Source organism: Larus michahellis, chromosome Z (assembly GCF_964199755.1).
Source record: "Larus michahellis chromosome Z, bLarMic1.1, whole genome shotgun sequence".
In the NCBI taxonomy this organism is placed as follows: domain Eukaryota; kingdom Metazoa; phylum Chordata; class Aves; order Charadriiformes; family Laridae; genus Larus; species Larus michahellis.
In genome coordinates, this window is record NC_133930.1 from 53,500,388 (window position 1) to 53,527,368 (window position 26,981).

Sequence of the window (26,981 nt, forward strand, 5' to 3'; positions counted from 1 at the left end):
CTGCTGCAAGGTCCTTACCCCAACAGAGCTTGCAATACAAAATCCTGAATCTGACTTAAATAGGAGATGAGGCTTACAAGAGTAGTTTCAGGCTTTTGATCACCTGACATGAGCACTTCACAGCAGCGGAGACTAGTGAACATGTACATAAATGTTGACAAGTCAAGAGATTTAAAAATCAACCATTACAATCTTTTAATGTATCACTAGAAGAAGAATCGAAGTATCTTTAATTCTAAATTCATGTCATTTCAACTAGTAGCAATCCCATTTGCACAGGCTGGGCTTTTCAAATGTCAAATATGGATTGAGGTCAAGGGAAGTGATTTTGCCGCTCTACCTGGAGTGCGGTGTCCAGCTCTGGGGCCCCAACATAAGGAGGACATGGAATTATTGGAGTGACTCCAGAGGAGGGCCACAAAGATGATCAGAGGGCTGGAGCACCTCTGCTATGAGGACAGGCTGAGAGAGTTGGGGTTGTTCAGCCTGGAGAAGAGAAGGCTCCGGGGAGACCTTATAGCAGCCTTCCAGTACCTAAAGGGGGCCTACAGGAAAGATGGAGAGGAACTCTTTATTGAGGAGTGTAGGGATAGGATAAAGGGTAATGGTTTTAAACTGAAAGAGTATATATTTAGGTTAGATATTCGGAAGAAATTCTTTACTCTGGGGGTGGTGAGACACTGGAAGAGGCTGCCCAGGGAAGTTGTGGATTCCCCATCCCTGGAATTGTTCGAGGCCAGGCTGGATGGGGCTTTGAGCAACCTGGTCTAGCAGAAGGTGTCCCTGCCTACAGCAAGAATTGGAAATGGATGATCTCAAATGTCCCTTCTGACTCTAACCATTCTATGATTCTACAGTTCTAAGTGTCTTTTATTCATTCTTGCCTATTGGCATCTACTTGTCCCTTCAAAGTATACACTCATATAGGGAATTATCAGTGTATCATATAATGTATTATCAGTGTACACTATTATTCTTCAAATGCAGAGATGGTATAACTAGTTTCAGGCGCCTGAATCAGGATCAGCTTGAGCAATATAAATGTATATAGAACATCAACAGTTTTCAGTAAAAGTGAAGACAAACCAGACTCATTTTCTACAAGCATTGCTTCAGAAGTTGTTAGAAAACTGAGAAAGGCACATTGAAACTGCCAGAAATGAAAGCAAACTCTTACAAAGGTAGGCAAAACACTACTTGATATGCAACAGCTCATGCAAACACACTGCCACAATGGATTTCCATCAGCAAAACATACCACAAATCAGTAAAATTAAAGGAAAGCACTGAAGGAAAAGAAAGGGAATGTCTTTTCTGGAAACAAAAGAAAGAAGAAAAAAAACACCAAAAACACATATTAAAAAAAAGGAAACTGATGAACAATACTACATTCATGTTAGGTCAGAAAGTGAGAGCAGTCTGTGTGGGGATCAAAATAGAATGAAGGATAAGATTGCTCCATTCTAGAGATTAAAAGATACTTGTCTAATATTTTTGTTGCCATATTCTTACCTGTTCCTACGAACTAAAAAGACCTTTGAAAGATTAACTGAACAATAATACTGACAGTTATTTCTCTGATTACTCTGTCAGACACTGAAAAGCACTGTTCAACAGACTAATTATTTTGAGGGTTTTGTAAAAGTACAATTTCTACAAATGTTTCATTTATGTAACTTTTATGACTCAAGAACACAAAATGAGGAATGACTAAATCCCATTAAAACTCACACAGAAATTAAACAGTAAAGCGCACACTTTGCTTGCTTTTAAGTCTGAAAGAAGCTAACAGAAGTGAAGGATTTGCAAATTCATAGCAAAGTTTGATCCTATGTCTCCTTAATCACCTTCAACCTTCTTTTTAAAGGTTTAACATGCTGATAAGGAAGTAGGAAAATTTAGGAAAAGTTGTACTATATTAAAGAGGCTGAAACAATCTGGAGTGAACCTTGTTGCACTTTTTGATTTCATACTTACCCAATATACTGTAATGGGTGGCTCTGATGTATAACAATTCTACAGGTTGGACAGGTGTTGTTTTCCTCCAAATATTTCACTAGGCAGCTTCTACAGACTGATAACAAGGACATTCATAGTTATAAAGAAATAAAAGAAGCAGAATGAAAAAAAAGAGTTTGTCACAGAAATGCACCTTACTAAAATTTACACAAAGTTAATTTTTTACACCCTGTAAGCGTGATGTCTAATCATGCAGAATAGTTTCCAACATTTTTGTCGTGGTTTTGGCCAAATTGGCCAATGGCCGGCAACAGATGCTCCCCCCCCAGCCTCTTATACACAGAGAGGAGAGATACAGAGATTTACAAGTTTAGAAGAAACTAAACTACTTTAATGAAATATTAATAATAAAATTAAAAGGAAAATAATTAAATAGATACAGTATATATAAAACCATATTAAGCTCCCACGATGACATCAGGCACTGGGGAAGTGCCAGACTGGGCTCAGTGACAGGTGGGAACTGGGTTCCAGAAACACTGATCCCTTTGATCCCTCAGCTTTTATAGTGAGTGTGGGGCAGATGGGATAGAATACCCCTGTTGGTCAATTTTGGGTCACCTGTCCCATCCGCTCCTGCCTGCAGGTGGGACCCCTCTATGCTTTTCCGTTTCCAATCCTCCAACTGGGCAAACAACAAAATTAGCTGACCTTGGTTGTTACAGCAATAAGTACAATCAAGGGCCTCTCTGCATACGCTGTTAATTTCAGAGAGTTAGAAGAGGCCTGGCTAAGAAATAAAATTACTGAACAGAAAGCTGGTTCTGTTTTACTTCAAACCAGGACAATCTTTCAGTAATGTTCTTGATAGAGCGAATTGATGCAATAGAATTAAGGCATCTGTACCTAGCCAGAGTCTTCCTAGTAAAGCATACAACACACAATTCCACTCTGGAATTTACTAGAACAGCAATTTCTAGCAGCTCGACATCATACTGCTTGCACCATTCAGCTTGCACAGATGATATAACAGGAACTATATACCATTAAGATAATAAGCCTATTCGCTTTAACCATGGCCATATACAGAAGTAAAGTGTATGGTGGCAATGACCCTAAGACAAAAAAATTATTCCAAAGTTGGGTACTTTCTAAAAGAACAGAAAAACTTTCCAAAAGTGGATATCTATGTGCTATTTTAATTCTAACTTTCACAGAGTACACAGCAGTTAAAATTACATGGGCACAGACCTCCAGTATTTATAAAATGTGCTGGCAGAAGCCACTAAAAAAAGTTGTTCACTATAAAGCTGCATGGTTTTGAACTGTTTCCGTATGCATCCACACCATAATCTGTATCTCATTCAAAGTAAAATATTTACATTTCCTCACCCCACCTCTCCAGAAACAGTACTCATAAAGACACTACTACGTGATATCCTGACTCATTTGAAGTTACAACTCAAAAATGTAGGGGGAAAAAAAAAAAAAAAAGAGGGGAGGAAATAGCTTTTATTCAAAGAGCAGCAGTTCATGTAATCTTGGTATTAATGCACTCATTCTTATCACATAAAATGAAACAATTTCTGTAACTACAGTGTCATCTACCTCTCAGACCATATGACAGTACAATTAAACAAACACCTGTTGATACCAAAAAAATTAGCAGCCGTCAATGAAGCATAGCAAGTTTGCATTCTAGATTGCATTTACATGTTTAGGATGACAGTACCGTTGCTGGTAGAGGTTAGACCAAGCCTCACGGCTTTGCACACTAAGCACAAATCTCACACAGCAGTCTGCTCCATTGCAGCACCAGAGCAGTAGATCCATTTGCAAAACTGAAGCCAAACCCCAGTCTTACCAAGTCAATGAAAGCAGAACCTGACAATGGAAGCAGGGACATGTATCCTGGGAAGAGTATAGGGACGCTGCCCAGTTGTGTAGGGATGAGGTCAGGAAGACCAAGGCGCAGCTAGAGCTGAATTTCCAAGGGACGCAAAGAATAATAAGGGCTTCTACAGGTATGTTAGCCAGAAAAGTAAGGTCAAAGAAAACATACCCCTCTGATGAACACAAGTGGCAAACCGGTAACAATGGATGAGAAGGCTGAGGTACTCAACAACTTTTTTGCCTCAGTCTTCACCAGCAACCTCTCTCCCCACACCTCTCCAGTGTATGGACCACAAGGCAGGGACTGCAGGAGAAAAGTCCCTCCCACTATAAGAGAAGATCAAGGTTCGTGACCAACTGAAGAACCTGAAAAGACATAAGTTTATGGGACTTGACGAGATGCATCCCAGAGTCCTGAGGGAACTGGCCGATGTAGTTGCCAAGCCACTCACATCGATATTTGAAAAGTCGTGGCCGTCAGGTGAAGTCCCTGATGACTGGAAAAAGGGAAACATTGTACCCATTTTTAAAAATGGTAGAAAGGAGGACCCTGGGAACTACCACCCTGTCAGCCTCACCTCCGTGCCTGTGAAGATCATGGAAGAGCCTCCTAGAAGCCATGGTAAGGCACATGAAGGACAGGGAGGTGATTCAAGACAGACAGCATGGGTTCACCAAGGGCAAGTCTTTCCTGACCAACCTAGTGGTGTTCTAGTGGAGTGACTACATCAGTGGACAAGGGAAGAGCTATAGACGTCACCTATCTGGACTTCTGTAAGGCCTTTGACACAGTCTCCCACAACATCCTCCTCCCCAAGTTGGAGAGATATGGATTTGATGGGTGGACTATTCAGTGGATAAGGAATTGGCTGAATGGTTGCATCCAGAGGGTAGTGGTCAACAGCTCAAAGTCCAGATGGAGATCAGTGACAAGTGCTGTCCCTGAAGGAACCGTATTGGGACCAGTACTGTTCAATATCTCCATCAACAGCCCAGACAATAGGATCAAGTACACCCTCAGCAAGTTTGCAGATGACATCAAGCTGAGTGGTGCCACCTGAGGGACAGGATGCCGTTCAGTGGGACCTAGACAGACGCAAGAAATGGGCCCACGCAAACCTCATGAATCTCAACAAGGCCAAGCACAGGGTCCTGCACCAGCGCCGGGCCAAAGTCCAGTATCAGTAAAGGCTGGGGAATAAAGGGATTGAGAGCACCCCTGCCAAGGAGGACTTGGGGGCACTAGTGGATAAATAGGTGGACATAAGCCAGCAATGTGCACTTACAGCACAGAACTGTATCCTGGGCTGCATCAAAAGAAGTGTGGCCAGCAGGTCAAGGGAGGTGATTCTGCCCCTCTACTCTGCTCTTGTGAGACCCCACCTGGAGTACTGCGTTCACCTTTGTAGTCCTCAGCACAACAAAGACATGGACACATTGAAGCAGGTCCAGAGGAGGTCCACAAAAATGATCAGAGGGCTGGAGCACCTCTCCTATGAAGGCAGGCTGAGAGAGTTGGAGTTGTTCAGCCTGGAGAAGAGAAGGCTTTGGGGAAACCTTATAGTGGCTTTTCAATACTTAAAGGAGGCTTATGATAAAGACAGGTACATACTTTTTGGTAGGGCCTGTAGTGACAGAACAAGGGATAATGGTTTTAAACTAAAAGAGGGTAGATTTAGACTAGATATAAGGAAGACAGTTTTTATGGTGAGGGTGGTGGAACACTGGAAGAGGTTGCCTAGAGAGGTGGTAGATGCCCCATTCCTGGAAACATTCAAGGTCAGGCTGGATGGGGCTCTGAGCAACCTGATCTAGTTGCAGATGTCCCTGTGCATTGCAGGAATGTTTGGACTAGATGACCTTTAAAGGTCCCTTCCAACCCAAACCATTCTATGATACCTTCTGAAAAAATATCTCATTTCAGTACATCTTCCAGTTTGGACTAGGTATACACTAACTCCTCCTAAACTGAACTTGTCACAAGTCGGCTCAGGTTCTTTATCAGGTTCGTTAGTCTAAGCACAGCATCTAAATAAATGCAACTACATAGCTTATGGAGGGTGGTGGAGTCTTCTATATTGGTTATTTTTTCACAGGGTCAAGTTGGGGTTAATAAAACTCTCCTGAAACTGCAAGTCCCACAAGTATAGGACAGTTGATATAGGAACCCTTCTAGGGTCTGAAACAATAATATGTCTACAGTTTTTTCATTATCTAGCATTTCCAAAGTCTCCAATCTCCATTTATGCAGATACTTGGGCACTGACTGTAAGCCTGAACTGAGCTGTACATTTTTTGGTTACTTCTACAGTACACTTAAGCATATCAGAGAACTTTCATTAGAAAAGGAACAAGTAAGGTTAATCCTCACTCACTTTTTAATCTAAATGGTTTCATTCCTCTTGCCTTTTTTCATTTCCGTATCTAGTTCAAGAATACAGTTGGTCTTTCATTGTTCTCATGAACCCACAAAAGGATACCTCTCATAACATAACAAAAATAACACAGGGCTTTCCCTTTCAAAACATACAAGGAGAGCTTTAACATGTAAACACTACTGAAAATCAAATTACAAATGTAAAAGTTTAAGAAGATCTGCATGTATCTGCTAACCCATAATTCTAATCAAGAAACAGATGTAACTAGAAAAGATTTAACACTGAGTTAATACTAATGAAGGTTTTATCTACTGAATAAAAGGCCTGTCTGGTCCCAACAAACTAAAGATACAGTAGAGAAACAAGTAGGAAATAGAGCAAAAAAGCTTGTTTTCCACTGAATTGTGTTTTACAAAAGAAGTTGGCCCTGTCCCTCCAAAGGGCTGGCCCTGATCCTCTAAGTGACTCTCACCAAAGGACTACTCAAGAACCACATTTCCTACTGAAGTAAAGAGTCTCTGAGTGTCTGAAGGACAGGAAGTTAGAGAAAAATGAAGAAAGGTAAGAGAACTGTGCAGTTCCAAGTAGAAACAGAGAGAAAGAAAGCGGTGTAATTCAGCAGGGAATTCATTATCTCATCTGACAGGGCACTTTCAGGGCAGATTTTGCAAGGATGGTTTTCCAGGAACATATATTATTAACAAGCACAATACAAACAATGCCAACACATGTGAAGTTTTTTTAAGAAGACAGGGCTGTATGCTTCTTCTCAGAAAACTGTAATTCTACGTGACACACAGCAAAGTAGTATTCTGAAAATATAACCAGCCAAAATAAGGAAGGGACAAGCCACAAGAAGAAAACAATACAACAGAAAAAAAAAAAGCTCCTGGGTGGCAAGGATGCGTTGGTAAATTGCAGGGACTCTGAAGACACAGCTAGAAAAAATACTTTTGGTAAAACTCTAATGTAAGGTGTGAAGCCATCTATGTGGCTGCTACAGAGGATATTTAATGTCATTACAGCAGATCTTCTGGACCTAATTCCTCCGCCGACACCTACCTTGGCAAAAGAATATGTTTTGATCCTCAGTTTCAAGACAGAAAATAGTTTTGGAGTTACCACTTTGGACTATAAGGGTGCTTCTCCTCAGAAGGAATCTTTCTGCATCTTTAGTTGGAACTGTTCTAATATGCAAGTTTTTCATCAGAATATTGCGAAACCCTACCACTTCTCTATCCCATGATGGCAACAACAGAGATGCTGGGATGGACTCACACCTTCAGTTTTCCTGAAGCCCAAGGCTTTGCAAGGTATTAGGACATACTTCACCTATGTGAAACTACAAATTTGCAAAGTAACGTAACAATAAACAACTACTTCATGACAACATTTCAGAACAAAAGCTTATTTCTAGGGTACAATGCCATATATTTATTCTATATCGATAAACTATGGTGACTTTTTGCAGAGGAACAGGAGAACAAGAAACACTTGAAAGGCTCCACGTGGAAAATGTATGCTATGTCAACTGTCACAGAAAAAAGAACTAGGTGTTCCACATTCCTTTAGGACAGACTGCATTCACGAATGAATACATTACCACTAATTGTATATGGCTTCAATTTTAATGTTCTCTTCATTTGCTTTGTTAAAAAAGCAAATAATCTGTTAAAAAAGCAGTGCCTAGTAAAGCATGCATTATTTTGGCTGATGTACAACAGATTTTTTAATTTCAACTAAAAACCATTAAAACATGTTGCAAATCAACTTTAAAAAAATAAAACCAAAACCAAAAACATTTTCTTTAATTTAATTATACTTCTACTTACAAGTATGTAAGCATTCTGTTACAGTAGTAGCATCAATCAGGTATCCATTGCACAGACGACAGGTTATATGGGCATTAATGTCCCAAAGCTTAATCTTTCTTGTTAGCATCTTTGGTGTCTGCAGAAAAGACATATTGTAAAGTAACACAGCTGTAGTGATCAGATAAAAGTCATTTGGGAATAAATTATTAACTAGAATTAACCCTAAAGATATGTTTATACAGCTTTAGGATTTCATTTACTGTATATGCACGTGCTCACACACACGCACAATACTAACTTTTAACAGACTTCACAGAAGTGAAACAAAGCAAAACACGTGCTATTTTGCAAGTCAAAATATCAATGGCATAGAAAACAGTCTCTCCAGCATGCTATTAATAAGTTCCTTCACCAACCAAGAGACTCAGACTTGAGGTGAAAACCTACTATTCTAATGATCTAAGTCATCACATTCAGCCTAGTAATGGGGAAAAATTCACAAAGATTTGGAGAAAATCCTCAAAGCAATTTGAGAATTGAAAACATTTGATAATTGAAAAGTCAAAATAACTGATTTGGCATAGTAGGGTTAACCACACTTTTGCTTTGTGCCAGTATGTTTAAAGCGTAATTTTGAAGTTGTGTTTCAACAATGGAGCTGAAGAGGATGGCATAACCACCATTAAAAGGAATAAAAATCAGAAATTATAAATGAAATAGCTCGTTTAACTTTTTTTTGCAACAACCCCGATTGCTTTTAGAGAAAAGATCACACAAAGCCCATGTCTTAACAAACTGATACCGTTTAAATATAGCTATATTTTATTTTTCAAAATATATTGAAAAGAAAATTGTACTGTTACCATAACTTGACAGCATTCAAGTTAACCACCAGAGCAGGCTAAACTGGCTTACAACCTATTACATTTGGTTCCCACACTGCTGAAGTCACCAAATTACATTGTTTCCATTAAAGTGACTTTACTTTTCCTGGATCACAACTACTAGTTTTCATTTAGCTCAGCTTGGAAAACATTTCAGAATTTGAGAAGTGACACGTTCCCCAAATTGCACATAGGAATATGTTAATAAGGTTGTCTGATCTTCAATTTAATTTGTTTTCTAAGTTCAATGAAGTGGTACTAAGCAAAAAGAACTATCAAAAGGTAGGCTTTCACAGTAATCTGAACTATACCCGCACTGAAGAAGTACTTTATGTTCCATTATAACCTACAGATACGCAAGTGCAACACCCACCCATTAAAATCTGCATTGTCCTATACAAAAATGACTAGCAAGACTTCCAGTTCTCATGGCTAAGAAGTAAATGACACAAAAATCAAACTTATTTTATGGTATTTGAGATTTCTTAATTAGTGACTACCTAGTGACTAGCCATTACAGAACAAGGAAAGCATAACTTGGTTTTGTAGTGCACAAGGGAGGTCAGAATCTACGCTAGGAAACTAAGTTACTTTTCTAAATTGTATTTTATCAATTTATTTCTAACCAACTGAAAACCAGCCACATATTAAATCCTTGGAAGTTAGTACATGAGGTCTCTGAGTAAAGAAGCTACTGCATGAAGTAAGTACATTTCCATGGCACACGAGAAGAGCTATTCAACATCACTCTTTAGGAGGAGCTCAGGAGACAGCTTAAAATCACCAGTTAAATAGGAAGTCAACACATTGGAAAACATAATTCATGACAGACAAAAGAGAAATTAAGCTACAAGGATACCTAAAAAGGCAGTATCAATACAACTCCAGTTATTTGCTTAGGCAGGAATTCAGAAAAAGGTGTTCAGGATCACCACAGACTGAATCCAAGCACTAATAAGGCAGAAGAGCCAAAGATATTATGCTGAAAACTGAAGCAAATAAATTATATATTTTCTTGAAAGAGCACAACAATTTTTCCCCACTACAGTAGAGACAAGCACTGCTGCTAGGAAAAAAAAAAAATCCACAACAAATAAAAAAACAGTTCAGATGGGGTATAATATTATGAGAACAATGAATGAACCATACAATGAAGAAAGTAAAAATACTACAAAATGGTAATAAAGGCCATTGTGCCATAAAAAGAGGATAGCAAAGACAATATACACTTCACTGATGGAATGGAAAAAATCATACACTTTTTGGCAATGTAAAAATACATGTCTTCTAGAATATCCAGAGCAAGCCTGTCAAATCAACCTTATGAAAATTTTATAGACCTTTCAACAATGACACAAAACCCCCCTCATTATACTTTTGAGGAATAGAAACTGGGAACTACTGGAAGAAGCAACCAAACGGGAACACATTTTTCCAGGGCATTAGACACCTCAGTTTCAAAACCACACAAAACCTGAAGTAGGAGAGTTCTCCAGCTTCTTGCAGCTGCTGGAACAAGAGAATGATCTCTTCTCTGCATATGCAAAGGCCCAGAGATGGTAGCTTCAAAACAGTTTGAATCTTCAATAAGCAATGCAACTTTGAAGTCTGTAAACAAGCTGTGAGTGTCAGACTCAACTTTACCCTGCATCTTGTGCAACTGAGACCCATGACATCTGGTCTCAAGAAAAAGAAGAAAATTGGAATGCCTCTCTCATTTTTCAAAACAGTTAACCTGTAACAACAGGAGGCCTTATTAAAAATATATTTAAAAAAAAAAAAAAAGGGCAAGCCAGGACAGTTCATATCCATTTAGAAAGGAAGGGAGAAACTAGCAATGAAATGCTTGATTACCCAGATGTCAGTTCAGTTAGACTACATATTTAAAGACACCTTGAATTACTTCCCAGACGGAAAGAGGCAAAAATAAAAATTAGCAAAACTACTGAGATATATAAAGAAGAAATAGAAGGACTAGTATTACAGCCTCACAAAGGAAATTAAATTCATTAATAGCAGCAACAGATTAAAAACATAAAGTAATTCCACATTCATCACCTGTCTGTTTTATATCGCTTCAGAGAAAACTAAATAACATAATTGCAAATTTCACCATCAACTACTTTTTTATCATTATTAATGTATTTGAAAAGAATACACAGTCATACTACAAAATATGAAGCTAAGCCACCATTCACAATACTCAGGAAGAAACTCTCAATGTGTGCAGATGGTTAATATAGGACGTTTTGCCATGTTCATATATGAAATATGTTAACAACTACTAACTTAGAAGGGGTACTAGTCTATTTGAACCTTTGAACCACACATCTGCTCTTGGGAAGTAGTCCCAACACTCTCATGTTCCTACAACCTACTACCAAACAAAAGTTAACAGACACTTTCATCATGTAAGACAGCCAATTTCTTATCACCACACCAAAAAAACACACCAAACATACTTTTCAAGTAACCATACGTACACTGAAGTACACTGCTGCAGGGGAAAAAACGTCGATTAGATCTGAAGATTAGAAGCAAACAGAAGGTACAAAAAATTTCCAAAGACATTAATGCTGACAAGCATGTCATAAATATATTCCCAAGCCCTATTTCTATGTCATCTTAACTCCACCTTAATTATTATAAGGACTACCTGTTATTTCAGCATTGTGAGTACAGTAATAAATTAAAAATCTATTTATTACAAAATTAAGATTTTACATCACTCTAATCAGCTTGCAAGTTCCAGCTTAAATATTATTTGGGTTTATCAATAAAGCAACTTAAAACCTAGTTAATTTTTAACCTGCTGGGCTCCTGTGAAAGCAAGATGACATCTACCTTGATAAAAACTAGGTATCCTTCAGAAGTCTCAGCATCTGTTTTTGCTATTTACGTAGCACTCTCAAAGAGCAGCTTTTACCATACTAACATACAGTCACACAAAGAAAGGAGGAAAAGCATGTTTACCAGCTCCTGGATTTCTTTGAGCACTTCTGAATGAACTGACATCGTTCTGCTTAGACTACTGACACTTCCTGCACGTAGAATTAATCCATGTCAGTAATCTCATACAAACTGCATCTGAACAGCAAGACTGCACGATGTCCAAAGCATGAAGTTTTACTAAGAACCACCAAGATTAGCCAGCTTGCTTTAACAAACCTATTTTTCTATTTTCTAGGCAAATCCAGGTTTCCTTTTAATACATTCCCTTTGAAAAGGGGAACGACATTTTTCCAAATCTGAACTCCAGGTCCAACCTTCCACAAATCTCATCATACCATTTCTCAAACAGTGATAGGTTGAAAAAAAAAAAAAAAAAAAAAAAAGCTAAAAGTGAATGCAGAAACTTCCAGAACAAGTGATCTAACTTTAAGAAGAAATAGAACAAAAGTCCAAAACCATCTCTAAATTCACAATCCCAAACGAGCTTGCAGGTTAAGAACACGGAAGTGTTCAGACAACTGGATAAAGCACTGAGCAACCTGGTCTGATCTCATAGCTTACTCTTGCTTTGAGCGGCTGGATTACATGATCTCCTGATGTCTTTTCCAATCTGAATTATCCTATGATCCTATGAACTTGCTATCCTATTACACTCCCTTCATCTATCCATGCGATAGACGAGCTGAATTTCTTAACTGTTTTGACTGCTCTCAGACTGCTCATCCAGTACTTCAAGGAACTGTTGTCCTATCATAATCACATAGACATCAACTCCAATGAAGTTAGCATGAGCTCAACATTTAAAATTGGTTGCTTTAAAAAATAAAACTGGCAGAATCAGGTCAAGGTTGAAGTCACACACAATAGCTTCAAGTAATAATAGGAGGGGATGATAAGTTTACTTTTCCAAAGCACCACTTAGGCTGATGTCTTCTTGCATAAGTTTTAAAAATCAAAACAAAACAAAATGTACCTCTAAATTGAGACTTCTTTGTTACGGAGACTTTACAAACTCACTAGACTGCATGGGAGCTAGTATGAAAAGCAAACTTCTATAATAAACTGAGAATACTTGAATTTGCCTTATTTTACAATGTGACCAATCAGTCACTGCATAGATGCATGCTCAAGAGGTTCTGAGTCTTTCACAGGATCACAGCCCAGTTCAGAAGCAGAAGACTCAAAGAAAGTTATCATCCCATATCAAAGCAGACAACTTCAGAGGGCAGACCAGAATCTGAATGTTCACAACGTAGTTTTCTGAACCAACTTTTTCCACAGTTGAACACTGCAAAACTTAGGCTGTCATCAAACCTCTAAGGCAGTCAGCAAACAACAGAAATATCATACCGTACTTTAGTTTTTAGGAAGCCAAAGCCAAGGAAGGTAAATTGGTAGGACACAGCGGTTCATTAGGTCTTCTGCACAGTTACCTTCTTAAACAGTCACTTACTACAGCAAGCAATCTCAAATAAACTGTAAGAACCGTAGAAAACTTTCAGAGACTCTCAATCCACTGAGTGTACAGTGGCATTTGATGAAAAAATTAAGTTTCTCACTCTTTACCTAGCCAACAAGTGAACATTAGAGCCAAAGCATGATCTTTCTCCCTTAAAATCATGCTGCTGAAATAGGAAGTTGTTACTCTAACTTCTCAGTTCTATAATCACAAAACACTTCTCAGCTACAGATGTTTCTTTAAAAAAATAAAAAAAAACACAAACAAAAACACAACAAGACACACCAACCTGAGTCTCACCTGTTTTTACAGGAAATGTAAAACACACACAAAAAAAATGGCCCCTCAGCAGGTTATACAGGTTTATAGGATGATGTAGATTAGAAGTAACCTCCAAAACTTGCACTCAAAGTAGGCCCACTTAAAATGAGTTGCTGTGGGCCTATTCCTGCCACATTCAGAAAACCTTCAAGAATGGAGATTCCACAGCCTCTCTAGGCAACCTGCTTCAGGGTCTGACCACCCTTACTGCCAAAAAGTGCTCTTATTGTCTCATAAGAATGTCCGGTGTTGCAACCTGTGTGCAGTGCCTCTCATCCTACAAGAATAGCCCAGCACCATCTTCTTTATTTATGTCCACAGGTATGCTGAAAATAGCAATAATATCTTCCCTTATTTTTAGCATCATTTTCTTTAGGACCTTTGTAAACACAGCATAAAAACCAGCAACACCAGAATCTCACTCAATAGCCGAAGAGCCACTTTTAACCCAAGTTGTTAGTACTTCACAGTATAGGAATTATTTTTGAGTCAGAACAAAACAAATCAGGACTGTACTGCTTTAGAGAAACAGGAAACGTTCTAAAGTTTCAGAGACCTGAATCATGCCTAAAAAAGAATTAAGAGGTCCTGTTAAAAAAAAAAAATGAAAACAAGGAGAGCCCTGAAAAGACTGGGTGAAACCAATCTTTCTCTTAGAAAGACAAATAAAGCCTACTTTCCTAAAATTTGCCACTTATGAATCCTGAAATGGATGGGAGACACAACAAAAGAGCTGTTCAATCCAATTTTGAAAAGACTGCTTTCTTAACAGCTGTAAAACAATGAATTATTCAGAAATGACATACCAACAAGAGAGAAGAGGCAGTCTCCTTAAGTGCTGGAGCATGAAGCCCCAAACAAACACAGAAAATGTTCGAAATATCCAGCTAATACACAAAAACGATCACAAAACTATTAGTATTTCTTCAGCTTGGTTCCAATTGACATTATTCTATACCACACTGTTAGCATGATGTCAGCCTCCCACTGTCTGCTAAATCTTACATCACACCAGGAAGAAGTGACCGAAGACAATTACAAAGGCAGTTGGACTATATTCCCAATTGAAAAACAAGCAAACAACCAACCCCCCACACAGAGTCAGGAGAGGCTGGCAGGGGATATGCACACGTCAGATAGTCAGCAGATTTTCTCCATGCTATACTTCATCCACTAAGGCAGTATTGTATTAAGATTATCAAGCAAAAAGGTAAGCAGGGTATGTAGATCTCCCTACTAAAACTGTGTCACCATTAAGACAAGCCTGAGTGTCGCTTTACAAGCTTTCCCCTTTCAGAGAGATTTCAGCACTGAAAACTAATATTAATGCAAGTTTACGAGAGGACTTAGAAATATGGCCTTATCATTTATATATACACTAGTCAGGAATATTTTGGCCTACATGAGGCATACCTCTTAAAACAGCATTTCTTTTCAGGGTCTGCCATCCAGAGACCTGAAAAGACAGAAAAATAGTCTGAAAGTTAACATCCAAAATTCCTCAAAATTCAAGTAGTCCTGTCATCATGTGATGGCGAAATGAAAAGAACTTCATTATCTTCACAAATAACAGGGAAAAGAACCAAATAAATAAGCAGAAACCTTGAATCACAACCTATGGACTAGATAGTGATCAGTCTGTAAGAAAAGATTTTAGACTGAAGATCCACAGCCAGATGAGTATTACTCTCATTTTTCAAGCTGTATTTGCAAGTAATCTGCTCTTTGTATCTTAAGTTTCAAAAAATATTTTCAATAAAATAATTAATATTTTCCAGAATGTCTAGATATTTTCCAAAATAAAATTATATTTTAAAAAAACAACACCTTTCCATCACCTTTGGCCAGAGGATAATCTCAAGTGAGCAGATAAGTTTGACAGAAGAACGCAGTTTTTCTTCTTAACTTGATTCACACAGGAAATGCTCAGATCCTAAAGAGACAGGCATAGAGTACTACTACTTCCACCTTCCTGCTCCAAAATATCAAAAGCATATCCTGTAGTTACCGATTTTACTGTTATATTGCTAAGGGAATTATAAATACAATGATACAATAAGATATAAATGATAACACTAGGTGAGAACTTAGTACAATGCAAATAAAGATCTCTTAGCCATTCCACTGTGAACTTCTTTGACTGCATTCAGAGGAAAAAAATTACTACTAACTGAAAGCAATGCAGACTTGCATGAGACATTCTTTTGTTAGAACCCACAAAAACAGTCCTCACTGAGGACAGAAAGACCTCATATGGACAGGAGAAGACGCTTCAGAAGGCATTTGCCACAAAAAAAGATCTATTTCTGCAGCAAAATGTGGAGAACAGAGCAGTCACTGCTCCCGAAAAAAACAAGTCAGAGGCTTATCACCATTTCAAGAGCACATCACAACATAAACTTCTGAGTAACAATCTTTCGAAGGAATTGTCATGTATCTTCTCTCACTGCTACTGGAAGAGGACAAGGTAACACTTTGTTTCAGCTGGAAAAAGGAAGTGGCACTCAACTAGCGAGGAAAAAGCCAACAAAACAAGTCAGTCCTAAATCACCACCATATTCTTCTTGTTCTGGGTACAGGAAGATAGTGATGTACTACAAAAACTAAAGACATGGAAATTCAGTTCATTTTTGTATCTAGACAGTCATTAGAGACTAGGCAAGTCGATCCCTCTACTGATCCTGCACACTAACAACTCAGAAACACGTACTAATATTACAAAATGGATTTTCTTTAAAGGATGGTTCAAATGCTATGACTGCTCTTGATGACTTAATAGATTATCAAACTGTAATTCTCATTCGTACCACTAAGTTTTGCAAAGCAAAACAGGAAGTTATTCTTACCAGGTACAAATCCAGAACGACAGTGAATGCCTGAAGGATTTGCAAACCACTACAACCTTGCTCTATTTCATAAGGATAAGCACATATATTTTTTCTTTTGCTGAAGTACAGCGTAATAACGTTACTTCATTAAAAAGCAGAAGTATAGTGCTAACGGTGGAAAAAGCCTAAAAATAAAAAGCTGTATGTGGCAGATGCTAGTAATTTTGCTGAATATTACTGAAGTGTACTAAGCTCATACGAGACTGTACACTGAATGACAACGGTAATAAAAGCAGCAGGTATACCTCAATTCACAAGGACGGTGTCATTAAAGTGAAAGTCACAGCTCTAAGAACAAAACTTTACAACAATGGTGCTTTGCTCAGACCCAAAACTTAAGTGTGGCAAAGAAAATTTTGAAATCTGATGCTCATGATGGCCTGGCTTATGCCAGGCATAAGCGTTACACGCTTTTGTTAGTAGCTGCATGCAGATGAAACCCAGTAGACAAACCTAGGTGGACAATGAGCTGAATTAAACTGCAGAAAAAAAAAAAAAACCCAACAGAAAAACCAACAAAACAAACCAGTCCTTGTATGGCTGCCAATTAATTATTCTCAAAGATGTTCAATAAACATTGATAAATTAACTATTTAAATATTAATTTAAATATTAAATACTACTAAACATATTTAACAACTGTTTCCATCTAATTCCACAATCTACATTAGCTGAACAGGCCTGCAAACACCTCATTCCATCAAGACAGAATCCAAAAAAGGCTCCTGACATTGTGAACATAAGCATGTAAATAGAAAACTAGTGCCTAGTTAAAAGGGAAGTCTAATTCATACTTCCATTATGATGCAACTGAAGGCAGTGTTGTGTGGTCACGAGGTTAGAGATTATGAAGAAATACCAGTACAGAATCTGTGCCTCTTCAACTAGCTGGATTAAAACATAAAAATAGCCTGTTATTGTAATCAGTTGGAATAGGAAGATATAAATTGTTAATGGCTGAACAGACAGTCCTCTGTCCCTAAGGAAATTTATTTAGTAGTAACATATTAGAATAATATCATGGTGACGTGCAACAGATCAAAAGAATAATGGCTAACTGAAATGAATTAAAAAAGCTCACCAGCTTAATATGAAGTACCTTGCACTTATGCAAATCTTGCCATCACAGGGCAAGAAATCTCGTATTTATCAGTCAGAAATTTATTTCAAGAAAACTGTAGCCAATACAGCCTGTACAGTACCCCAGAGAATGATGAGCATATTACCTCAGGTGAACAACTTAAGATGCAGGACAGCTTTTTTAAAAGATGTAAGGATAATGAAAACCATATTTGTGGTTGCTTTGGCTTCACATATCTCAGTTGTTTATATCCACTGTTCACAGGTTTACATTGTTGAATTTTTACTTTCAGATTCAATGTATCAGCCACTTAAAAAAAAAAAAGAGAACAGTAGCTTCAAACATACTTGCAATGAGAAGGTTGTACTGGGTTTAGCAAACTGCAGTAACAGAAGAAAACTTCAACAAAATTCTTTATGTTGTGTTTGCAAAACACCACTTAATAAAAGAAACTACTAGAAATAAACCTTTTTTTCATTGAGCAGAAAGAAATATGGTTAAAGACTTAAATTTCCTTTAGCAAGTCAAGTTATGATTAACAGCCCATGTGCAGCCTTTTATGACTTACTTCAACTGCATAATTGTATGTTAAGGCAGCAAATGTACCCGTGTACTCTTTTTAGTGTCATGCCACAAATTTCTCACATCTCACTGGAACTTCTCACAAGCCGTTTTTCCCATTTCCGGCAAGATATTAACACCGCCAGATGGCACCAGTGCCCTAACTTCAATAAAACAAGTATACATCTTCGCAACTCAACATGGAAAAAGAAGCCCCCGTCCCAAAAACAGAAAAACAAATGAAAAACAGCCTTTACACATTTGTTGTCTCCATCAAAGATCTACTTTTGTCTCCAACAAAGATCTACTAAGCACAAACACAGCATGCAGTTAATTCGAATCAGTACATAGTATTCTGACATTATTGTGAAACCAGCACTACCCCCAGAATACAGAAAGCAGCATGCGTCCTGATGCATTTGTTCAGAGGGTTTTGTTAACATTTTAAGTTTACCTTATGTTGATTGGAATACTGTATTTCAGTTCTGTGCCCATTTCACAGGCGTCCTGAGCAATTTGCAGAGATCACAGCAAATACAAACTAACTGACAGGTCAGGTTTCTTCAGTTCCAGTGGAAATTAAGGTATTAACTTTTCATCATCTCAGAAAAAACAGAGATGTCCTGCACAAATACTACACTACATTTTCCACTTTTCTGAGTATTTGCCTCACTGTTACATTTGCCTGCACGTGTACTGACCAGTCAACAACACATGCCTGGCCTTCTAAATCTCCCTGCTCCTCTGTTTCCCCATGTTTGTTCCTTCCTGAATCACCCAAATACCTCCCTTCCCCTGCCTTTGGCTCCTCCCCAAAACAACCCTTAAGTCTTCTGCAGTCCCCTGCACCCTAGATGTCCCATACCCCTGGCAGTAACATCTCCAGCCCCCAGTCCAAAAGGTGTTCCAGCATTGCGTCATTGTCATGGGTGTCATGTCTGGACAACGGGGATGATGGCTCTCTAGGGAAAGCCCTGGTTAGGCTACACACATGACGGGGTACACCCTCCTCTGAGTCCTTAATTTGGGTTCCTTGCCTGCTCCTGTGCTCTTCTGGGCTTGTGAAGATGGGCCTTTGATAAGCCCATGGCTCCTGTGATGGGCCTGGAAGAAGTTAGGCAGTGTACGATTATCCCATTTCCCCTGACATTGTCTCGTTGCGCTCCTTTGCAGGTGTGCAGATGAGGTTTACCATGTAACCTAACAGATCTCTCTAAATATGTTCGCAGAAGCATGTTCCAACTAAATTAGATGAGTTTGACACACAGACTGCTGGATGGATAAGGAACTGGCCAGATGGCCACCTCCAGTGACTTACAGTCAATGGCTCAATGTCGAAGAGGAAACCAGTAAAGAGTGGTGTCCCTCAAGGATACATATCGGGACCTGTAGTATTTGATATCTTCGTCACTCACATAGTGGGACTGAGCGCACTCTCATCAAGTTTGTGGCTGACACCAAGATGAGTGGTGTGGTTGACATGCTTAACAGAAGGGATGTCATCCAGAGTGACCTTGATACGTTTGAGGAGTGGGCTAAATGGAACCTTGTGAAGTTCTAAAAGGCTACGTACAAGGTCCTGCACCTGGGTTGGGGCAATCCTCCATATCAATACAGGCTAGGGGATGAATAGATTGAGAGCAGCCCTGAGGAGAAAGACTTGGTGATCCAGGTGAGCAAAAATTGGACATGAGCTGGCAACATGTGGATGCAGTCCAGAAAGTCAACTGTACCCTGGGATGCATAAAAAGAAGTGTGGCCAGCAGACCAAGGGAGGTGATGCTCCCCCTTCTACTCTGCTCTCATGACACCTCACCTGGAGTATGTTCACAGAGTTTATTTCTTCACAGAGTTCACCTGTGTGTCCTCCAGTACAAGAAAGACTGGACTTGTTAAAGCAGGTCCAAAGCAGGGCCACAAAAAGTGATCAGAGGGATGGAACACCTCTCCTATGAAGAAGGGCTGAGTACGTTGGGGTTGTTCAGCCTGGAGAAGAGACATCTCTGGGGAAACCTTATTGTGGCCTTTCAATACTGAAAAAGAGAGAAAGATGAGAAAGATGAAGAGAAACTTGTTACCAGGGCCTATAGTGACAGGACAAGGCACAATGGTTTTAAACTGAAAGAGGGGAGATTTAGACTGGGTAAGGAAGAAAGTTTTTACAACAAGGGTGGTGAGACACTGGAACAGGTTGCCTACAGACACTGTGGATGCCCCATTGCTGGAAGAGTGCAGGGTCAGGGGCTGGAGCAACCTGATCTAGTGAACGATGTCCCTGCCAATGGCAGGGGGATTGGACTAGATGATATTTGAAGTTCCACTCCAACCCAAACCATTCTATGGTTCTATGATGCTAAGCAAAATAAATGTTAAGCTGCTCTTCAGTCCTGCAAAATGGGAATTAAATAGTTATGGGGGTATGATGATTGATCTATAGCTATATTTGCATATTGACCACAGTACTGCTATTGCTCAAGTTAGCCCTTGGCTATTGTGTTGTTATCTGTCTCACCTTTGAGACTTTTTTTTTTTAATCTCTAGTCTTGGTTCCACAACTAGACAAATGAGTGAGATGTTTTTTCACTCCCTCCGTGCAACCAAAATAAGCTCTGCCTGAATACTTATGTAGTAAAATTGCCTGTACATAGTAAGTATAACTCAACCTTCAACATCACTCACCAAGGGACTGTGTTAGTACTGGGTTTAATGCTAGTCAGATTCTTAAGTCAGAAATTCTTACTATTCACTACTCATTACACATTACTCTTAAGATTTTAACAATTTATTCATGATCAAAATTCAAAGAGTAGTACACGACAAGTCAAGCAAAGTATACATAATGTGATCTTTAGCTAACTAACTTGACACAAAGTCTGTTATTTTAGAGAATTTAGATCATGATTAATAGTAATGTCAGCCACCAGGTAATAAAAAACAAAGAAGAGACTCTAGTATCACATGGAAACATCCTCTGAAAGTGACCAGGTACTACTCATTTCTTTCATCTATTATGAAATTCGGTCTTCTTTGGAGGAGACTTGACTAACAGGTTGAAGAGAAACTACTTAGGGTGTAGTCACATCATTACTAATAGTTACACTAGGGTGGCTTAAGAAATGTCTACCCCAAAGCAAAATACATTCACTTTTATAAGGGTCTCATTCATTTCAATGCAAAGTAAGACACCACTGTTAATAAATGACATGTAAAAACTGACACAAATGTTTGAGATAAAGTAAAAGTAATAATAAGGACATAGTAGCATTAAATCTACCTATTTAATCCTTATTCACTCCACATACTTACCTTTTATGGTACAATGACAGACTGATGTGTCTGATACTTTTCCATAAAACACTTGTTTCTGTCTACACAAAATGAAATATGCTCTGCAGTAAGTTGTCAAAACAGCGAAGATGACTGTCCAATTTTTCTGTCTTGCATGTTATTAGTAAAAGATGTAAGGAGGGGAAAAAAAGTCAGAGGAAATAGCAATGCAGTTGAAGACAACTGAATGACTCAAAATTGGGTCTTATGCCCCTTCACACAAATTTTGGTAACTTATTTTCTGTCATTTCACTTTGCAGAGAGGGATGAGAAACATCAAACACCACCTCCTCACAGATGTTAGAGGAATCAACTTTCTTACAAGAATCACAAAATGTAAGTACTACCAAAATGTTAAACATATTTTAAAAAAATAATAAAATAGACCCATTCAATCTCAGTTTGGCATCTAATCATAAAAAGCTCGAAGTTACTCAACACATGTTTAATACCAGGGCTGGACATTAAGACATTTTAAAATATGGTTTATTTAAATATTTTCTCTTACACATTGCTTAGACTTGGAGTCTGTATTAAAACTGACTATATTAGAGTCCTGAACAATCAAACAACTACTACCCGCTTGCTAAATTTTAGCTAAAAATGGTAACACAACCGATCTCTCAAAGGGTCTGCAGCCAAAGAGATATACAAACACCCAAATTATGGAAGTTAGTTCTTTTCTTTAACTTTTCATCTGACAACAGATGATTATAAAGCACCAAATTAAGGAAGACACTTTAAAAATCAAGTAAATAATTAACTGTTATTCCTATAATAAAATCAACTAAATATGATAAATACCAGTTTGTCAGTTAAAAGGCAAAAGACTAGAGTTGTATTATGCAGTATTTTACTGTACTTTAAGAACTAACTCATCTACATCTTTGTCTACCCATTAGCATAACAGAACACTGCAAAGAAAATGGACACCCTCCCTGCCTTAAGATTTCTATTTCATTTTCAGTAAATGTTGAGTTTTATTATATTCCTAGTAGATCTGAATTCATAGTCACCATGACTTAGAAACATAAAATCCCCCATTAATAGTGCCTTCCATCCAAACATATGAAAGCACAAGTTTCAAACATTAGCAATATTTACTGCAGACATAATCAGATATATATATTAACCCAGAATGTGTCATGGGTCAATTTCAATAGCCACAGTCTGCTGCCAGTGCAATTTTGTACGACACTGGTGAAAGATCTGAAATAATGTTAATTCTAATTCTACTTGAACGCATTAAGGAAGAATGGCATGAAACTGGACCAAGTAGCAGGAAAGGTTATCACAATTAGGAGAACACAGAGCATGAATGAAAAAAAAACTCTGTCTATCCCACCTTCACCTATCACATCCTGCTCTGAGAGTGCAGTATGACTGGTACTTTTAAGGACAAAGCAGAAAGAGTTACTTAAGCTAAAAATATATGATAGAAATGAAAAACACATGTATAAACTATCTCAGAGTTAAGTTTAGGAGGACTTTAGAAAAATGTTCCCAAATATCCGTAATAGTCTTACATGTCAGTTAATGTAGGTAATCAGGAACCTCATTTACTTAACTAGAGACAATGGGAGATGGTGGAGACATTAACGAAGTTAACTAGACGATCCAGCCAATATTTCAGATTTATATTGTTTCTCTAAGATGGAGCCCCTGATATAGCAAGGTCACAGCAAACTCAGGAAGATGCCAATACATACACATTTTTCCTTTTCAGTATTGCAACTGCAGATCAACAAATGCAAACTACGTCATACCTTAAACTTTTTGATTTTCAGTGCATCCATTATTAACCCCCTCTTGTAAAGGCTACCTGTAACCTCTTACAATCTTTCTTGTGGAAGCCCACTACAGAGTTTTGTTGAAAATGAAAGCGCGTTTAAAATGTAAAAATGTGACTTCAAAACAGCACAGAAGTTAAGCACTCTGCTTCTATCAAGCTGGAGACAGACTTTGGCATTAGCTACCTTCAGCTCTGAAGGTGAAAGCAAACACAGTGCAAAGAAATGCACGACTAAGGTTTTCCTGATTTCAAGCAATGATGATTGAAAATTGCCTTATATGAATACGCATAATGCATTAATACTAAATGGGAGCTGGCATTTTAAAAGGTTCTATTTAGGGAAAAAAGCAGTAAGAGTAAAAAGTAAGAGAACAGCAAATTTTTTAAAGTAAGCAAAATGTATATACACACTAAATGCAACCTAGCCTACTTACTTGAGCACTTCCCACCTATCATCACAACTGTCAGCCCCAGTGTGTTATTCCCCATATCCTTCCTCCTCCACTCTTTCCACTGTCTCAACTCCTCTTACAGAGTCAGGCAAGGGATAAATATGTATTACATCCACACAAGACACACTGGCAAGTGCCATTTCGGAAGAGATCACATTGCCGTAATTCAGCAATAGGAGGCTTTTCAAGTTGCAACAGACGGCAGGCATCTCTTATCAGAAATAAAACATGATCAGGAACATAAAAGAATACATGATGTGAGAATTTGTTTATAGTTAGTTTCAACTTTCTTTTAATCAGAGTATTACCTTAAAAAGCTATCGTTACTGCAGTTACAGTGATCTATTTTGAGCTTACAGATTTTGATACAGATTTCATTGTATAATGATGTGTTATCTTCAAATCAATACTCAGAAGTCATTGGAACTAATCCAAAAGACTGCTGCTATGCTACAAAAGAAAAAGGGGAGGGGAAAAAAGTAAAATATAAAAATGAAAAAAAAAAAAAAAAGGAAGAAGGAGCTGACCAGTGGCAAAAGCACTCATCCTAGAGAAAGAAACATTAATTACAAAAATTATGCATTCATGTAACTAGCCAAGAATGTACAAAACATAAGATTAATCCAATTCTCAGAATACTTTAAGAGTGGCTAAAAATAATTTTCTGATCTTTTCTTGAAGTATAATAAGATATTAGGGTGGGTTTTTTTTGTTTTTATGGTGGTTTGGGTTTTTTTTTCCTCAAATAAAAGTAGCCATCTCAAAAGTAGTATACTACAGTCAGGGTTGTTAAGTTGTATTGGCGTCGTGTATTAATACCATAAAATTACCCTGTAAACTTCAGAAAGAAAAAAAAAAAAAAAAACATTGACTGAACTTCACTAGGTTTCTTGAAAGGACATTAAAATCGCAGTGAATCTATTACCACAAAAATACAGGGACATTTAGAATCATGACTCTGAATCATTTAAGACAGAACAAAGTTAATTGATTTTTCACATATACATGAATTGTCATTTCCAATTCTTTGCCGAGCAGAACCTTTAGCATAAATGAAATATTAAGAACTTAAGTATTTTTAAAAGAAAATTGATCTTCAGTATGCTTATGACAGTAGAGAATAATATTTGAAGTGGCCAATTCTATCTTTTCAGGTGCTTTTACAGAGGAATCTACAATACTTCATATATTGATCTCACTTTTAATGCCTTACAAGATAAATACATTGTGAAAAAATTATTTTGATCACAACAGTAGCATGGAACTTTTAAAATCCTACCATGAAGCTCCTAACCAGAACTGTGTCACCTAACTTGAAGCCAAGCTACGCTGGTGCTTGTTTGCTATCTTCCTCTCTCACTCCCCTTCCACCAGTGGTAGTCATACTAAAATACCAAGAGGAAATCATCACTTATTAGAGAGGGAACAGCATCGGCTCCTATTCTAGCAGGCCCTTATTTAGTGTCAGCGTATATAAGCCTCCTGCAGCATGCATAATTCTCTTGGTAAGTCTTTCATTCAAGTATCATCATTACATGTGACAAACTTCCCTTGAAAGGCAGTGGACAGCCAGCCACTATGCTGAAGACCCAAACGGCATTTCCATTGACCTGCAACGGAGCAGCTGGAGCAGCTGAACCGTCAAGACACTGCAAGGCCCTCTATTCCACAGCTGTGCAAAGAACCCTCAGGGCCACTTGCGCTCTGTAGAATCAAGGTCAAGAATAAGCACTTGTCAATCCTACAAAGGCAGGGAAAAAACAGCAACCTGGACACAGTAAGATTGCTCAGCAGAACACTCCTTTTCTCCTGTGGTACCCATGTGAATTGCGCTCAAACTGACTGAGAAATAGGCTTCAATCGTAAGCAGCACTTAAAATGAAACTGCCATCAGAGTGACAAAAGCACATATGCCTGTAGTAGAAGAATGAATAGTTGAGAGGAATCAGGAAAGAAATGGCATGTTCAACAGGTAACAGAAATGAAAGTGAAAAATAGTTTGAACTATTTTAGGAGGAATAAAAGGAAAGTTATTCTCCAGGAAGACAAAGAAAATTAAACACCAAAGTGTTATCTAGTTTACTGTGTGGGTTTTTTTAAATTCCCATTTATAGTGAAATAAGCTACAAAGACAGGGAGAAAACCTGCACTCATGCAATAAGCATAAAAAAAAAATTCCTCCAATACAGTAATTCTAGCTTTTTCAGCTCTTGGCTTATTTTGACTTGCTGACCGTACCACCATTACTATACTAAAACTAAACAAGAACATAAAGAGCAACCCCAAACCACTGATATTCTAACCCAGCCACCTTAACAGGTTTTCTATCTTTACAGCTTTTCAACAGTTAAGCGCAATAACTTTATCCATGAGAAGCAGCAGACAGCACAAAGGTTTGATAGTATCTTTTACCAAAACACAGACAACATTCATAACTACATTTCAACAGCCGTGTTTCTCATGGGCCATATGTTCTGAACTCATCTTAAGATGTTTGTACTGGGGATCAGTCACACCGCATAAAGGAAAGATTGCACCTCACACCTTTAGCAGACTTAATGAAAGCTTTAGTGACATAAGCTTCATATCTCTGAAATGTCTTTAAATTGCTATGTGTTCTCATGTAAAACAAGCACTACATTTTCAAGTCAGAATGCAGAAAACAGCATTCTCAAGTACCTGCCCAACTGACCGCAGATATTTTTTGTCTTTGAAGAACTGAACCAACCATCTTTCCCCAACCCAACTGCAAATGGTTGAAGATTGCTCCAAATTTCCAATTTCAAAAAGGTTCACAACATTCTTAGCAGGGTAAGTGTTTGAAAACTTACACCTGTAGAAAGAATTATACCTTTAAAGCCCTCACATTCCATTTATTTTCATTTCCTCGTCATTATTAGACCTACTGTTCTGCATGTGTGTAGGAAGGGAGGTAAGAAGTTAAATATCTTGCAATATGAAAACATGCATTATCTTCCACAAAGAAATGACACTTCACAGAAAAGATACCTGCAATTATCAAAACTTGTTTTATTTTGTTGGGCATTGGTTTGTTTGTTTGTGTTGTGTTGTTTGGTGGAGGTTTTTTTTGCTTTATGTTTCACTGGCCATGTTGCAGTAAGGAAAGACTTTCAAAATTCAACTGTTAAGATATTTTTTTGCTGCATAACCTAATAAAGTTCAAGAAAACCTTATAGAACACATGGAATATCATTCAATC

General features: G+C 38.0%; 1 protein-coding gene across 4 annotated transcripts in view; it reads right to left on the reverse strand.

Moving 5' to 3' along the window:
- The window catches only part of PCGF3 (polycomb group ring finger 3), a 56,391-nt gene that overhangs the window by 14,589 nt on the left and 14,821 nt on the right, over nucleotides 1-26,981 (reverse strand). For 2 of the 4 annotated variants that reach the window (XM_074570108.1, XM_074570109.1), the window contains exons 2-4: nucleotides 15,074-15,116; nucleotides 8,063-8,180; nucleotides 1,978-2,074 (exon numbers count right to left, since the gene is read on the reverse strand). In XM_074570108.1, coding sequence (XP_074426209.1) covers nucleotides 1,978-2,074; nucleotides 8,063-8,171 — 206 coding nt within the window. In that variant the 5' untranslated portion in view covers nucleotides 8,172-8,180; nucleotides 15,074-15,116. Of the gene's footprint in view, nucleotides 1-1,977; nucleotides 2,075-8,062; nucleotides 8,196-15,073; nucleotides 15,117-26,981 lie in introns of those variants that run through there. The other 2 variants (XM_074570107.1, XM_074570106.1) reach the window with 2 other exon arrangements.